A 17,468-nucleotide genomic window follows, 5' to 3' on the forward strand; every position below is an offset into this window, starting at 1 on the left:
GTAATCCTCACCTAAAAGGTCAGGTTTGCTTTGGTCTGTTCCCATAGGCTCAGCTAGGGGTTTATATTGAGAATAAATTGAAAATGATGTGCAAATGGATTGGCACATGAGCACAATTAGACTCATCCCTGAGCTTTATTGGAAAGCCAGGTCCAAATGTTGATATTTCATTCTATCACGTTTCCTAATTAAAGTTTACAATTGTGAACGTGTCCTTTATTCTGCTGTAGATAAATAACTGAAAGATGCTGGACCTCTCCTAGAGTGGGGATTTATTTTTATTGATGTCCAGAGGAGCCCTGGCCAACTGCTGTGTACATGTTTGTCTGTTTCAGGGCAGATAGTGGTTGATTCAAAGTCTCAGCCTGTCAAATCTTTCTGAGGGGAGGTCAGGAGGAGGTTGGACTTGGCTGACTGCCTGGGCCTCTGGGAGCCAGGTGGGAGCTAGAAATTTATGGAGTGAGTCATAACAGAGGACACACAACTGGGTATTTTGAGCTCAGCTTTATCCCTGAAAGGTCCCCGGATGCTTAATCCAGAGCCAAACTATGAAATATGTTGTTTTGTGTTTTTTTAATCTGTGTAGTAATGTTTGGATTAGCAAACTAAGCTCAGGTGTAATTGGAGGTAGAGACATTTTGCCACACATAGTGCTGCTCTTCTCCCGCTGTTTTCTTTATGAGAGTAAAAAGCGCTGAAATGGCATCAGTAGACACCATGATGCATGCGATTGTTCAAATAAATCCCCTAGCTTGTGTTTTCTAACACTAGCCAGGCCATAAATGAGTATAGAGAGGCGTTGGTGTGTGCTGAGTGTGCACTTCCTCCAGCTGTAGCAGCCATGTCCCTAGCAGTGCAGGGTGGAAGGGGGTGGGGGTTAAAGGTAGCCAGCATCTTCTCCTGCCTCCTCCACATTTCCGTCATCTACCTACTCCCTCCTCCCCTATTTGTTCTGTTGTGGTAAGCACCAGATGGCTGCTTTTTATTGTTTTTCTTTTTATAATGATAGGAACTGTCCCCTGTGAGAAATGTGCACTTCCCTAGAATTCAGCGAATCATTTGACCGCTTCAGTAAGAGGGCGCTTGGTTATAACCTACACCTTTATTGCTAGGTCTGAAATACAATATATTAGTGTTTTGACTGGAATTGACCATTATTCGACATCTCAGGTGTCAGGAGGCTTTTTCCAAGGAAACAGGTTTGTTCTTTTCTATTGCTGCCCTCAACATTTGCTGGATACTAATTTTAAAAAGTACCTTAAGAGTTAGTCTGCAGTCTTAATGTTTTATTTATGTGAAAGAACCTTAGAAATAAGGATATTTGATGCTTATCTCAATAGACAATCTACTAAATAAGATATGTCAATACCAGAATCTTGTTATTGGTTTAAACTACTAACGTGTCTGGTCAAAGTATTAGTTATCTCAGTTGCATTCTGCTCTCGAGGTCGAAGCTGCAGTGTTGATGTGTTTGCAAAAGTTCGTCTGATTGGCTTCAATCAGGATTCATGACAATAAGAGCGGTAAAAAAACTGATGCACCTTCAACTTTTATTCAACATCACAACTCCTGTAGTAGACATTTGGTCTGAGAGAACAGCAGACTATGGATTTCTAGTAGTATGTCTCAACAGAAAAGCACTACAAGTATGAAATGAACAAGAGAGACAGGAAGGTTAAAACATGGCTACAGGCCTGCATGCACAGAACAATGGAGTATATATTGTTCTCCTCTAGGTGAGTGCTGTACAAACTGCCCAGCTACCATTCAAACGGTAGGCCAGTCAATTCTGTGCAGGTAGCATTCTGTTCATAGAGCTGTCTGAAACTGAGTTGCACGCACAGTCTTGTGTACATCACACAGTAGTGTTGGGTAGCATCATGAACGACAAATCCATTCAAAAAGGCACAATCCCCTCCTCAACAGTCACCCAGCAAAAGCTTAGGGAAACATACAGGCTGAAGTCATCAGTAACTAAAAACTACAAGTCCCACGGTTGCATCCAACAAAGCGCTCTGTGGATGGATGGTATAGCAGCAACTTGGGTTACGAGAACATCAAATCGACTGAAGTGACAGCACACAATGTGTACGAGTCTGTAAAGCAGTCTTAGTTTCCACTGGTCCTGGGTCAGAAAACAGTCCTAAAGCATATGTTTTTAAAACAGACAAAGCATGTTTATTTCAAACTAAAACAATATGCACCCGACATGAGAACATCCCTCTGTTCATTTTCTTTCTCCCCCCTGGCATGTCATTTTCTGTTTGTGTTCACTGTATAATTAGAAACAAATTACAGACATTTATTTTGGGGATACAACATTTTCATGTTTTCATTTTAAAAGTGTTCATTTTTTTCCAATTATAAGCAACTGTACTGGTCTCACCGTATGCAGGCTATTTGTTCTCCTTAGAAATAGAAAGCGTTGTAGGACACCACAAAAGCATTCTTTGAAAACTTTGCAGCAGCATTTTAAAAGAAGAGGAGACAGAAAATGGGGCCAGCAACTGCCGTTTTCAAGTATTGTGTTAAACTGTATTCAATCCATAGTTGAACAGCCAGGATTTCTTACTCTCTTCCATAGGAAGGTCAAAGCTTATTTTCCCCATATACAATTGAAACATTTTGGCAGGCAATTTGATAAAATTCACCAAGCTTAGATTAATTAAAATGGGTGGGGTTGCATTACATTTTAAAAAAGGAAAAAGGAAATAAAATACAAACAAAATTTCTATCAATAAATCAGCTAATGAGCCTTCTATTTAAGTACACTGGTATTTGTGAGAGATAAAATCATTTGTTATTGGCTATCAGACAATAACTGATGTGAGTCAGTATTCGTCATGTCCCGTGTGGTGGTGGTTTGCTGACATAAGTACAGAGAAGAAGAGACAACTTTACAAAATGATCTTTTACCTACTGAGTGATGATTATGTCCCCTCAGTGTCTGTGACAGTGTCTACCACTGGCTGACTCGCAGCTTCCTCCATGGGCTCACTCTGTTCATTGTCTACGTCCTTAGGAGAGGCAAGCTGCTCCTGCTCTGGTTCACTTTCAGGGTGCATTGAGTCAGAGGAAGGGTCTGCAGTGGGCTCAGGAGAGGCCTCAGGTGTGGGTTCAGCCACATTGCTACTGTCCATCCCAGGTCCGTTGACCCACTGGGGGTGGGGTGAGGAGGCTCTCTCTTGTGACTCCTCCTCATCCTTCTGTGGACTTTCCTGCTCCTCCAGGGAGTGAGCTGTCTCTCCAGGGGGGCTGGCAGCTAGTGTGAAGGCCACAGGTGAGTCCTGGGATGACGCCTCAACCAAAGGTAAGGCTTGGATTGGGGTCTCAGTGTCTGGAGAAGCAGTGTCTGGAGAAGCGGTGTCTGGAGAAGCGGTGGTCTTGGATGGGGATTCGGCTGTGGGCTGGGATTGTGATTCTGTTTGTGGAGGGGTTTCTGATTGTGGCGATGACTCGGCCTGGGTGGGAACCTCAGTCAACGGGCTCTGACTCTTGCTATTAGGTGATGCGTCAGGTGACTGGGCAGCCAGTGGTGAAGGCGCCTGGGGGGTTTCAGATGGACCTGAGGTTTCTGACTGGGGCTCAGGCATAGCTGCTTGGCTCTGGGATGGAGGTGGAGACTTTATCTGCACCTGAGGCAGCTGCTGGTTCAGACCCATGGGGGAAGGTTTGGCCTGAGCTTGAGGCAGGAGTGGGGACTGAAATCGTTGCTGAATCTGGGGGTTCAATTTGAGTGGTGCAAGCAGTTTGCCTTGGTTCAGGGTCAGGTTGGGATTAAGAGGTGGAGTTGGAAGCAGAGGTGTAGGTAGAGGGAGAAGAGGTGTCCAGCTCCCACGTTCACGTTCACGTTCCCTCTCGCGATCTCTCTCTTTGTCACGGTCTCTCTCGCGTTCATGCTCCCTGTTCCGATCTCGGCCCCGCTCCCTGTCTCTCTCCCTCTCGCGCTCCCTCTCACGGCTGTGACGGTTACCATTCATCTCCCTCCTGAAGTCAAAATCTCTTTCGTCTCTGTCTCTTTGTCTGTCCCATGGTCGTCTTCGGTCATCTAGGTCTTGATGTAATTCACTATCAAAAGGAGCTGTGGCACCACCACTTCGGTTCCAGGCCTGTGGCCCCCCAGCAGCACCAGCATTTCCAGGAACGCCTGCTCCTCCTGCTGTCACAGGACGGCTGTCAAAGCGGTTGGGGAAGTTCTGCCCAGGTGTGGGGCGCTCCTCCTGGAAGCCTTTTGGAGCGCCAGGAGCCTGTGGGCCTCCTCTCATGCCATCTCGTTCATCAAAGTCTCCTCTGGCCTGGTTCCAGCGGTTATCAGGAGTGAAGCCTGCAAGGGCCTGCAGACGTCCCACTAGGCTGGTTCTGGCTGTCCCTGGGGTCTGGAGCAAGGGAGGCCTGCCCCCTCCACCTCCTCCTGCTCCTCCACCACCACCTCCAAGGGGCTCCCTGTGCTCTGGTGGCGGGGTCCTCAGCAGGCCTGTGCTCTGCTTTTCCATTGGGGGGAAGCGATAGTCCTGGTCTTTGCCTTCATCAGCACCAGAGGAAGACTCATCTTCTGTCTTGGATAAACTTTCATTGGTAAGGTTCGGGGCCCTGTTGAAGGGGTCCAGTTGAGAGAAAGGAGCTCTGGCACGGGCCTGTAGAGAACTGTCGAGGAGGCCAGCAGCCTGCTGGGCAGGGCCCTGCTGCATGAGGAGTGGGAAACGGGCTGCAGCCCCAGGCTGAAGGAGGTTAGGTCGCACATCTAGAGGCAACAAGCCAGGCATTCTCTGCCCAGCCAGACCAGACTGATGCAGCGGGTGGGTGAGGGAGGCTGTAGGGTGCATGCCAAGGAGACCCATCCCACTGCGGACAGCATTCTGCATGCCTGGGAACAAAACATAAAAAAAATAAATGTTAAAATTCTTCTTAGTCAAACACATATAACCTTTATAACCCCACATAAAAAACACTTTTAAAAGAAAATACTCCACAAGATGTGATCCGAGCATCCACCAGACAAAATCTATTATCACCTTGCAGTGTGAGCTCTGCAGCAGCATCCAATCCCTCTGCAGACTGAGCTGTTTTCTCATTGGTGGCTTGAGTTTGGACTCCCACAGGGTTGAACACACCGGCTCCGGGGATGGCTGAGGGCATGAAGCTGCCAGGGATGGTGCTGGTTGGAGGGATCATAGCGCTGAATGGTGATTCCTTGACAGCTTCTTGGTTGGAGGCCACTGAAGGCTGCACTAGAGCTAAAGGTGAGTACAGGAGAAACAACAAATTTAATCAAAAATAATAAATTCAAACTAAACTAACTACTTTGCCAATTTTCAGACTATATGCGTGTATTAGCTATAGGAATAGCAAGTCATAAATACTTACAAGTAGTTGCTGAGGCCATTCCTGCTGTCTGCATAAAACCTGCACAATAGAAAATAGTTTTGTGTAAGCTTGTGAATTTTTCTGGATCTGATCTTTATGTCGCTGTTTGCTTCATTTACCTGGTGGAGGCTGTGAGGCATTGAAGCTAGCCCTTATGAAGGGTGGTGGCGGCCCATAGCCTGGAGGGGGTATGCCCATGGTAACAGGGAAGGTGGGGGGCACCAAACCTACTGCACTGGGAACGGCCTGGGCAACTGGTAGCTGGATGAGAGAAATGTGAGTGAGTGTACATGCAAAACATGGGTAAGTTAACAGTGTGATATCTTGCGCGGTACACAAGTAACTGATTGAGTCTCAGTGGCTGCCCAAGCTCCCATTTAATGTCTGCTGCTCTTTTTATGTTTAATAGATCAACCAAGTCCTACTTATTACAAAGAAAGATGCATCATCATCCATAAACAAAGAATAAAAAAAATAATAAAAAATCTAGATGAAATATTTTAATTTTGCATAATTTTTTTTATGGAGAAGCTGGCAAGCATCAAAATAGTGTGTCTATGTGCAGTACCTGTACAGGCATCATGGTAACCTGCTGGTTGTAGGTCTCAGTCTGGGTGTTAGATACTGCTGTAGTCTCTGCGCTTACTGGTTGACTTGCAACTTCCTTCGCTGGCTCAGCATTCTTGGCTGCTTCCCACTCTGCAAAAAACAGACAAAAGAAATTCAAAACGATCAACCAACTATTTCTTTTGGATTAAGGAGTTTAGCTGTGTTTTTCCAACTCAATTTTTGTCTTCATTTTCCTAACAGGGTGGGGGGTAACCCGATGGGATTTCTTAAAGGATTTTGGGCATTACCATAACAATACCATCTGAGGGAATGAAAACTAATCCAGTAACATGATCAAATGCCAAGAAGTGTCTGTGTTTGGATATCTGCATTATGCTTTCATCATGTGTGTACACAATTGCTTGTTCTGCTTATATTTAAACAATCACTGCTACCCAGTCAATAGACTTAGTGTCTGTGTTCAAGAAAGAAGTTGATGAGAAGAAGTGTTTCTTTTCACCATCATTGACGGTCTCCTGGTCAATGATTCCTCCTTCAGCAAAGCCATCCAGATCATCCAGCTTCACCTTCTCCCAGGGTATGTAGGTGACACCCAAGTCCACATCCCAAAACTGCTTGTACTCCTGCTTTACGCCCTTGTTCAGAGCCCATGCAATCTGGATCACATACACATATGAAGGTCAGGAAACAGCATTTTCAAAGTCATTTCTAGGAGCATACAAGGATCCATGTGCCTGGAAAGCTAAACTATCTCGGAGGTTACAACATTATGTAAAAGAAAAATTACGTCAGAAATCACAAGGAGAAAGACAACACAATAAATCAAATTATTAAGATCATGTGTACCTTGATGACCTTTGAGCCAATCTTATAGGAGCCGGTGCTGAGCTTCTGGCGGGCGCGGTATGCATCCTGTCTGTGGACCATACAGATGTAGGCACAGCCTCTAGGAGGGATCATCTACAGAGACACACAGATTACATTACATAGGAGAATGGAAGGTTAAAAGAAAATGACAAAGAAATGAAAACTATAGTGGTGATGGTGGGGTGAGCGGGGCAGAACATGAACAGCAGTTTATGGTCACAATAAGGTAATGACAGACTGAGACTCACCTACCAGTTTTCATTTTAACAATCTGGCTAACATGCTGTAACTAAATTACAGGGTTAATATACTTACATTGATAGACTCAATCTGGCCAAATTCTTCAAACAAGTTGGTGAGGTCTTGCTGCGTGGCCTTTTTGTCCACCTGGCCCACCCACAGAGTTGTGCTGCACACTAGGTAGGAAATATTACTCATTAGAAAAAGTACAGACAGGAAAAAACAATGAAAATATTCATCAGCAATCATCGACGTCTTCCACTTACCACTCAGAGTCTTGGATCGTATGGGAGGCAGTCCTTTCTTCTGCCGCTCTTTCTCTCGCTCTCGGGCGCGTCTTTCACTTGAGTAAGACCGTGATGACTTCCTCTTGCGGTCTCTGGATCGTGAGCGGGAACGTTTGCGGTGTTTGCGTTTCCGTGAGCCAGAGCGGGACCTGGACCGCCTCCTCTTGGGAGACCTACAGAGGGAACACCAAAACTTTTGGAACTACTTCCCAGATTGTTGTGCTACCTTTGAGCATCAACAACTTTTCTCAAATATCTTAACTGTATTGAACTGCAATGTGATGAGTAACTAGTTGGTGTTTATGTACTACAGCAACCTAATATTACAAGCTTGTATAGGCAGATAATCACTACCCTAAGTGACTCCTCTATTTGGAAATACAGTCAAACACGGTCTTTCAAGTTCACAACACATTTTGACAGAAGTACACAGAATCCAGATCTGGTGCCAGTATCTCTTCCTGACATAAATGTGATGAAGAAAAGCACTGTCTGGTCAGTCTGTGATGTCTTAACGGTTATCTACTGGGTCCACAGAGGAAACATGGGTAATTATGCGAGTCTTCTGAAGTAAGAAAGTAGAATAAGCTCCATCACCTCTTTATACATAAACATATTAGTCAAAACCTGTTCCATACACTTCGTGACAATATTGACTCATCTGATCTTCAGAGCAACACGGTCAGTTCTGTTGTATCAATACTTAAGGGTCACAGCTTTTTTCACTTATACAACTCAGAAAGTTCAGTAATACTCCAGGTATGTTTGATAAATTCTGCCAAAAAAACGTATTTCTGAAATAAGTGGGACTGACCTAGAGCGTGATCTTGAGCGTGTTCGGGAGCGTGTACTAACAGTCTTCTTCTCCTCCGCCTCAAAGATCTCCTCCTCCATTCCATCTGGGCCCTCGTCCAGATCCATGTCCTAAAAAAAGACATCATCAACAACTCCCTACACAGAAATGCAAAGTCATGCAGAAAACTGCAGTAATTATCATGAGACCTTAGGCTGCAGCTAAATCAACTCTTCTATGTGCAGTCCTTGTGTTGAGACATTCAGTCTATTTACAAAAGTTAATTAATACTATCACAGTTTTGTTAAGTTTAGATAATGGCCCACTGATCAGGCTTACCTGCTGTTGGTTGTCTATGGAGTCATCCAACTTGTTCTCTGGCTCAGGAAGCTGTGGCTGGCTGCTGCTCTGAGCAGTCGCAACAGAGTTCTCTTGGCCAAAGATTGAATCCTGCCCTTCTATGCTCATGGCCTGGAGGAAGAACAAGAGCAATATTTTTAACAGGTCTTTCATTTAAAGCATCAAAACAGGTAAGTCTCTGCATATTTACTGATAACTTTGTTTAACAATGATAAGAACCCAACTGTTTTCATTTCCTGAACTTAAGTTTTTTTAGGAATTAGAATTATAAATGTAGGGAATCTCCTGTTGCAGTAGCTTAATTTGAGCACAATAATTGAATGTGTGCTTTCTGGTTTTATTTTTGTGCCAATATTATGACCAACTACCACTTCCATTTCAAATGTAGGATCATTTGTATGTGGAGACCCAGACACTGCTCTGAAATACAAATTGTCGTCAGTGTTCTTATCTGTACAACCGTTTAGGCCAAAGCCCTTAGTGTTCTAGTGCTGGAGCTGGATGTGCTTAAAACATTAAAAGTGTGGATCTGACTATGTGATTGGACTGTTTGCAGTGGATGATATTTCGTTGTGAATCAACTTAAGGCTATTCACTACCCAGTAGGGCAGAGCAAATAAACAATCTTGATCGTTATTACAAAAAAATTCCCATGTAACGATGAGTAATTTTCGCTAAATGTACTGTGATGTACTGCATTAGGGTCAAACCTCTCCACAATCACCCTATTAGGCTATGACCCTAGGTTTATGTAGCTCACTTGTGTATAGAGGCAAAACAGAGAAAAAGCAATCTCTTTCAGTCACTACCCAAAACTAATGACCATCTGCGATGGTCGTAACGAAGACTGACTAGTAAATCGAGAGCTCTGCCTTCCGGCTGAGCTCCCTCTTCACCACAACAGCTGTACTGCTCCGCCTGTCAATCTCCCACTCCATCCTACCCTCACTTGTGAACACCCCAAGACACTAGCCACTAAGAAATTAGCCCTAAGTACATGGAGCGTAATAAGCATAAATGCCAAATTGTTTAAAACCACAACAAATATTGTAATTTGTGAAGGGTTGAATTTTAAACTATACCCCTTGAAACTGAAATGAAAAAGTACCCTGTGGAGTTTTCTTGTAAATATGTTCATATTCAGTTTTGATCACCATAACATGTTGTATGCATCCTTGAGGTCTAATGCACATATTTAATGTGTTTCCCTCATCATTAAAAGTATTAAAAGTATATATCAATAACTATGAAAAAAATATTGGGAGAATATTTTCCACTCTATTGTCCTTCCCCTCTACCCAGGATGGTGAATGTAGTGAAAGGCGGGGAGGAAAAAAATAAACTGTTAACCCAAGCCTAGCTCCAGCACATTGTGAAAAATGTTCTGATGAAAACTGCTCTGAGTGTGTATGTGTCTGTGTCTTTGTCTGTGCGATCTACCTTCTGTTGGTGCTGCTGGTGCTCTAGCAGCTGCTTTTGAAACTGCTCCAGGTTCTGCTGTTGTAGCTGCTCAGCTAACTGATGGAAGAGGGAGCTGTTGATGGGCTCAGACACCATGGGCCTGGAAATGGTCAACAGCTCAATTAGATACAAGCACTTGGTGGATGCGGTCGACACAGTGAAGTGACATTAACTCTGGATCATTATTAACTAGTTAGTGTGTAATGATAAAAAACAACTTACAGTTGAGATGACGAAGTGTCCTTTTTAGATTCTTCACCGCGTTCAGAATCATTGCTGAAGTCAAACGGACCCAAAAGTTTCTGCAGCAAAGACACAACATAATCACATTAGGGAGGTTCAGATGATGTAGGAAATAAGTTACTAACGCTGCTGTCTCTAGCCTTACCTTATTAAAAGAAGAGACCCTCTGCTCCAGAGGGTTGAGGCTGTTGGCAGTAGCAGCCGCTGTGAGTTGTGCCGTCAGAGCTTGCAACTGCACCACTAGGCCAGCATCCAAGGCCTGCAGCAGGGATGGCTGGGGCTTCTGCTGCTGCATCTGGAGACTCTGTACCAGCTGCTGCAGCTACAACAAGTGATAACAGAGTGTTATGTGAAACATTTGACCACCAGCAAAGGCAATTTAGAAGTGTCAGGACTAGTGTAGTAAGACACAAAGATCCAACAGTGCTTATCATTTAGCCATTATCAAAAATCTTTAGTTTAATAGTTTAATAACTGAGACTTTGATTGGACATGCACACTTACCTGTTGTCCTTGGGGACTCTGTAGGATCTGTGCCACAGCAGCCACAGTGTCTGTGTTGGTAATCTGGGAAGCCCAGTCAGGCAGACCCTGGACTAAGTTGGCTGGGGTGGCCGGGGTGGCTGGAGTGCCTTGATGTACAGAGATACAAATGTTGTTATATAAAACACGAAGTAACCACATTACCTAGAGATGCCAAACAAGTTATCTGACCACATTATCAGAGGGTGTGTGTGTGTTTCACTGTGCTTATGTGTGCTCTGACTGACCAGGTGTAGTGTTATTGACTGGGGCAGCACTGCTGGGCATGACAGGGGTGACACTAGGAGGTGGAATCCCTGCTGCCATGTCCAACAGAGGCTGGATGATGTCACTCTTGAAGACAGCATTCTTTTGCCACAGGTTGAGGACCCGTACAATCTTACTCTGGAAACACCAACACAGAGAGGCAACAGTGACATAACAGTAAAATGTGACCGTAGACAACAACATTTAGACCAAGAAAATAACCAGCTAGTAACATAGATCAACACTCTCTGAAGGCCAGAAATGGAAGATTTATGCAAAAATTAATAAAAAAATATTTCTGGCCTTAAAATAGTTGCTTAGATAGCTACTTTAACCTAACTGAGAAATCTGCCACTTCTTTTACATTAGTTCAAAGCTAATCCCTTATATCAGCACATAATGTTGAAGGACACAGACAAACTCAAACAAATGCAATGATGCGAGTCCACTGCCAATCCCTTATCTATTCATCAAATTACCTATATATCAAATGTCTAATATCATCTCTCATTGAACCATGACAAGCCACAAAAATGAAAAGCCACAGAGATGAACACAAAACCTATTAAAAACTATCTGACCTTATCATCTGAAGGGCAGCGGTAGAGGTGCTGGAACGTAGCGATGATATTCTTGCTGAAGCGAGGGGCAAAAACATCCTTCTCTGTGCCAAACTGGTGTCGTGACTGTCTAACAATTGAGTCGATGACGTACAGCCCTGGAACCTTGTATTCTGGTTTGCACTGTAATACAGACACAGACAGCTGGTGTTAGGATATTATAAGAACACTTAATTAGTCTATGAATTCATTATCTGGGGCCTTTTATGCATAACTTAGGTAACGTAAGTAATGAATTTAGCAATTTATGCAGCTATACTAACACTTCAATTTGTTAAGAAGAAAACTGTTAAGAAAACACATACATACATACATTTGCAGAAGTATGAACACTGCATTTACACTGAATATACAACTATTAAGAGCATATTCTGGCCTTTATCAACATTTTGTTTATGACTCGATTTTGAGAAGGGAAATCAAACAACTGAATTTACCTCATCATCACATTAACTGACTAGTGGAAGTGTCCTTAAAAGTTTGTAAATTATTCATGGATTAACTGTTGCTCCTTATCTAAAAGATGACTCACCTTTTGGATAAACTTTTCTACACTCTGGACAACATGTTTGTAGAACTGAAAGAGAAGCAAAGGAAAGGCAACAAGGTAAGTGACTTGAACGGCAGTATCTCGGAGCAGAGCTAAATAACAGTAACAGCGGAAAGGTCAAAAAGCAGCAGCTCCAGTCTGTGAAAATCTAACAGAAAGGAACAGAAAGTACATGACTCAAATGTATATTGAATGTTCTTTTAAAAACCACTTTCTTTTTTGTTGGAAAATTTCTCCAGTTGCCGCATGTGTGCATTACACACCTCTCTAAACACCAACACCACGCAGTACTGAGAGTGAAGAGGGGGGATTAGTGATGAACAGCAGTTGTCTTGTGGCAGTTGAAAATATGAAGAAATGTGAAAATAGCTGTAATACCATATCTTCGCAGCTGTTCTATCCTTATTTAGCGAGACTCCAAAAGGACTAATGAGCAATAACTATCGTTAATGGAGGGGGTAAATTGTCAATTCTAGAGGGTGAAACAGATAAATGAAAAAAAAAAAAGAAAAAAAAGAAAACTCACTAGTCAGGCGAGAAAGTAATCTTTTTTTACCAGGACTTCACAACTACAACTACAGACTAAGTATGTCAGTGGTATGGTAGATATCCCTCTATAAGTATAGAGGATCAAATTTTCCATTTCCATTTTAAATTCTGATTTGAACTTCACTCACTTGCACACAAAACCTGCAAGCTCTGAACATTAAAATAAGTGGAAGAGTAAAGTATCTCAATTCAGTTAAACAACTCTAAAGACCAGAATGCCCAGCACAAATGGTCACTTTCCATATGTTGTTTTCATTGCTTGCTAGATTCAATCCATATAGTCTTTGGTTAAATAGAAATTTTACTAAATAAAATTTACGCTGCCAGCAAGGGGTAAGTAGACAGCTATCATATGACAGCTGTCATTTTGGGAAGGTTCAGATCAACTGATAATACTGACCTTAACTTGTGATAGACTAGCTGTGCCTAGTAAAAGCTATAATCATTTATGACATTTTTGCTCACCCATCCATAACAGAAGGAAAGAAGGAAAAACAGATCAGGCTGTGCCACGTTAAAGTTAATTACCACAAAAATAGCCAATTATTAAATGAGCCATCATGCTTTTTTCTGCTTTCAATCTGTCTATCTGTCTATGCAGACTCTGGTGTACAATTGTACATGGTGAAGTTTAAACCTACAAGAATTTATACCACAGTAGAGATGTTTATTTTGTGCTATTACAGAAACTGCACTGTTGCACCTTGTTTACTACCTACATTTACCATGGAGCTAAAAGGCCTGCACAGACAAAGTCTATAAAAGATCTGTCAATGTCAGGACTTGTACATTCCTGCTATGTACAGTGGACACACAACACTCAAGAGTTAGTCCCATTCAGTGGGTGCTCTCTCTACCTCTGTGTCTGTCTACACATTATGAGCAACACAGTCACTTTGTGTCAAATTGAGTGATTCCTTATGGAGAGAGATGATGCTGACCCTTGCAATACCACCACCTTGACTGCTGAGCACAGCTATGCCTGTGCCACTGCTGCTAATATTTGACCTTTATGCAAATGACACTGACTGAGAAGCTTAAACACAAACACTTACTCTGTGCCCCGTCCATCAGTGAGCACAGCTAGGACTGCTGATTACATTTTACAGCCTAGGACTTGCTGGGGTCAAAAATGTGCAGGTTCACAAACCATACAGGGTGATGTACAAAAATGCTTAAAGTCATGCCTCAATGATGGATAACAAAAGTCTTGGCTTAAGCTTTACACATGAATCCACTGGCACTGAGACAACTGGAAGGATTACACATTTAGCCTTTTCATACGCAGTACAGTTCATTACAGTAAAAACTAACATGGTTATGCAAACGATTTTTTTTTTTGAAAATCCATATCTGGAAAGACTTTTACCAAGAGTTTACACTTAGTGGTGTTGTGGGTTAACATTTTATAACTAAAAGATCAATTTCTACTATCATCCAGTAGATGGAGTCAAAGTACAAGAGGCTGATGGGCCTAGGTGTATGGCTCTTTGTCCCAGGGACCAAACAGAGGAATATAGACATTTGAATTAAGTTTAAATAAGACAAATGAAACACTTTCAAACAACTAGCAGGTATGCTCTCGGCAATATATTACAGATCACATATGAGGCAATTAGGTGTTGCTGTCAAAAGCATGAACCATCATGAACCACACATTAATTCTGGTATTTATAAACATTATTAACACTTGCAACATCCATCAGACTATGTTGTAAATAATTATTTTTACTTTTATTGCTTTCCATTTACAAAAAAAGTAATGAAGCCGAGCAAAAATGAGAATGTTTCAAGTGTTATGCCATTTAACTAAGAGCCAGCTGAGAGCGTCTAGCTTTGTAAGGCTTGCAGTGACTGAATTAACAGTGTGAAATGTATTTGTCTCACAGGACTATTACCTAGATGTTATTGAGGAAAAAAGTGTCAGCAGCACCAGCCAACTTTCTAATGAGCAATAGCTCTACTAAAGCCTGAAATGTTGTCAGTAACTGAAAAGATCTGAGACCCAGACGAAGAACTCAAAGAGATTTTTAGGAGCCCAATGCAATGACCACATCAGCAACAATAAGCAGAAAGTAAACAGATGTTAACACTAAGCAGATACAAGTAAATTAAGATGTGTGTTTCAGTAGTCTCAGCAAGCCAATTACCATGTGATATTCAAGACCTACCAATATTTACAGGACAAAACATTGTAGCTTGACAACGAAAATAGGGGTTGAAATGTTGTCACACATGCACTCATTTAAATGAGCAAATCACACAATATATTGGAGCTAAAGGTGATCTGAAAAGCCGATCCAATCCAAGGATGGGCAACAGACGTAATGCGCATTTTGAACTAAAGAGTCAATGTTAGCAAGTTCCTGTTGAGAAGAATGACCACAGAAAAAAATATGCCTTTTTGCTCTTCACAGAGTCTCTCTCTTTCACTGAGGAACAACTTCGGAATGAAAACATTTCTGAGGTGACTAAATCAACCAGCTAGCTGCTGACAACGGCTTTTCACTATGACACCCACTATCAATAACTGTGATGAAAGGTATTATTAATGTGATATTATATTATTATATTTATAATATAATATTATCAGCTCACAACCCAGCTTAGCTTATTAACCAGATAGGTAGGTAGAAGGAGCAGACTTGGTCAGCTAAAGAAAAGGTAAGCTGCAGTGTCTGTGTGCTGTATTTATAGTCAGAGTGAATGAAATTGGCTGAAAGGTGAGGAGGTGGTGACTGGTGACAACACCATGGTCAAACTCACACAATGAAATTAAATGTAGCATGAAATGCTGGGCATTCTGCCAAGATTGAAATAAAAACAGACTTTTGAAAGTTGGTATTTTGAAATAAAATTAAAAATCTATAATGAAATAAAAATGAACTCCAATATAACTCTTATTACCAAAATAATGTGTTGCGTTGTAATAATTTCCTAATGAATCAAGCCACTTATGTGTATGTAAACACACTGACTCACAGTATGGATAAGAAATTGAGAAAAGAAGTGAATGCTGATGAGGAAACGACACATCGATAGAGGAGTTTGTCTTTTTACTGGTGAAAGCTGCACTGACTTAATTTAGTAAAAGTTCAAAATATAGTAATAATTTTTAAGGAAAAGCTACAGAATTTTTCTCACACTGAATAGGATCATTTCTATCATGCCATGTATGAGATTCCTTGAGAATTATACTGGACATAATCAGCACAATGACAATTGATTTAAATTATATTTTATGATGAGATTACCTGCCCTTACACATCAATAAGCTTAGCCCTTCTGAGCAAAGGCATGCTTTTCTCACATATGAAAAAGAAAACACATGCTCATACACTAGTTGCTGCAGTGTGGACCTGTCTCTAGGCAACCGATCTAGCATCTGCAGAGTCTAATTTAATTTCAGCATTTCCTCTTATTTAGAATCTGAGAATGTGTTTGACAAATAATCATAAAAATCAGCAATGTTCAGTAACATTTTCACCCTTAGAAACCCACAGACCCATTACTAACTCAGATGAACTTGGGATTGGGTACTTAAATGACTGTTAAGGTCATGGGAAAAATGCATGGGAATTATCAAAAAAATCAAAAGACAACAATAGCCAGGCCAGGCACTCTCCTCCTCACACACGGGATTCTTCCTAATCTGAAGATTGGGCTCATTTGTAAGATTTTTTAAAAGGCCAAACAAGGGCACCAGTTTTAAAACTGACACTGTATAAGTGTCAGTAATAATTAGTTGCAAAAGTCCTACTACATAACAAGTTGTTCAGTCTAATAGTTGTAATGTTTCAGTATTCAACATCCTTTGTAACCCCACACACAAAAAAAAAGAGAAACTGAGATGAGCAAAAAGCTAAATATGTTTTCAAGCTGCCCTGGTGACTGGGATAACAGTAACACAAGTTTTAAGTTTGGTGATAAACAATCCAACATGTTACAGTAAAGCAAATGGGCAGTTTATATCCATCTGGGAGTCTTTTGCATTCTCAAGTTGACACCCATTCTGAGCTGTATCGCTGTAACCCAAATACCAGTTCAACAAACAGCACTTGATCCCTAAGACCTAAAGGGAAAAATAAGACTGAACACACTGACATATACAAAGAGGTCTCAGTGGTTGCAGTACTGTTGGTAATAATTCCAAATCTATGTATCTGCAGGCTGGAGCAGGTTATTATTCAGAGTATGACCACAAAATAAAAGCAATAACATTTTCACAGAACTAAGTACTTCAACCAACCAACAGTTCACTCAATAATGGTTACCGTGTCACATGTAATTGGCTATGCATGTCTTGTTACCATTTTCCTCTTAAACCTGAAATCTAAAAAGGTAAATTTTAATTTGAAAGTAATACATCTTATTTCCAATTTAGTCAATAGATTACTAAACTGAGTTCACAATAATGCGATAAGCCAGGGAATCTTTTTTATTCTATTCTGGGCCAATTTCTGCTGCTGAAAGTATTTAGAAATATAAGAGACCATACAAAGATAAGTTCTACATTTATCAGCTTCTGTTTTCAGGATGCAATCAAGTCAAAAATGGTGTCTGAGCTGGTGATTATTTTAATTTTCTTAAGCACTGTTTTTTGTCAGAGTGAAGATATTCCCTTATAAACCTCTGTTTAAACACAAATTACTTATGAGTTATAATGTCGGCATAAAAGAGAGTACCAATATTCTTTGATGTTAAAGAATTATGGGGGTAAAATCTGTTATTTCCATATGTAGGGGATAGAGGCAGGCAGGAATCAGCATAAGAAA

General features: G+C 41.5%; 1 protein-coding gene across 2 annotated transcripts in view; it reads right to left on the reverse strand.

Annotated features, from left to right (window-relative positions):
• scaf8 (SR-related CTD associated factor 8) overlaps positions 1 to 17,468 on the reverse strand; it is a 67,761-nt gene that overhangs the window by 39,570 nt on the left and 10,723 nt on the right. Inside the window, exons 3-20 of one of the 2 annotated variants that reach the window (XM_022751205.1) lie at positions 12,127 to 12,171; positions 11,556 to 11,717; positions 10,956 to 11,112; positions 10,690 to 10,817; positions 10,331 to 10,507; positions 10,165 to 10,244; positions 9,922 to 10,042; positions 8,461 to 8,592; positions 8,143 to 8,252; positions 7,308 to 7,501; positions 7,117 to 7,217; positions 6,781 to 6,894; positions 6,434 to 6,590; positions 5,933 to 6,063; positions 5,484 to 5,625; positions 5,365 to 5,403; positions 5,013 to 5,234; positions 2,917 to 4,864 (exon numbers count right to left, since the gene is read on the reverse strand). In XM_022751205.1, coding sequence (XP_022606926.1) covers positions 2,931 to 4,864; positions 5,013 to 5,234; positions 5,365 to 5,403; positions 5,484 to 5,625; positions 5,933 to 6,063; positions 6,434 to 6,590; positions 6,781 to 6,894; positions 7,117 to 7,217; positions 7,308 to 7,501; positions 8,143 to 8,252; positions 8,461 to 8,592; positions 9,922 to 10,042; positions 10,165 to 10,244; positions 10,331 to 10,507; positions 10,690 to 10,817; positions 10,956 to 11,112; positions 11,556 to 11,717; positions 12,127 to 12,171 — 4,146 coding nt within the window. In that variant the 3' untranslated portion in view covers positions 2,917 to 2,930. Of the gene's footprint in view, positions 1 to 1,386; positions 4,865 to 5,012; positions 5,235 to 5,364; positions 5,404 to 5,483; positions 5,626 to 5,932; positions 6,064 to 6,433; positions 6,591 to 6,780; positions 6,895 to 7,116; positions 7,218 to 7,307; positions 7,502 to 8,142; positions 8,253 to 8,460; positions 8,593 to 9,921; positions 10,043 to 10,164; positions 10,245 to 10,330; positions 10,508 to 10,689; positions 10,818 to 10,955; positions 11,113 to 11,555; positions 11,718 to 12,126; positions 12,172 to 17,468 lie in introns of those variants that run through there. The other variant, XM_022751204.1, reaches the window with a different exon arrangement.

The sequence above is a fragment of the Seriola dumerili genome, unplaced genomic scaffold (assembly GCF_002260705.1).
Source record: "Seriola dumerili isolate Sdu_G_001 unplaced genomic scaffold, Sdu_1.0 BDQW01000149.1, whole genome shotgun sequence".
In the NCBI taxonomy this organism is placed as follows: Eukaryota; Metazoa; Chordata; class Actinopteri; order Carangiformes; family Carangidae; genus Seriola; species Seriola dumerili.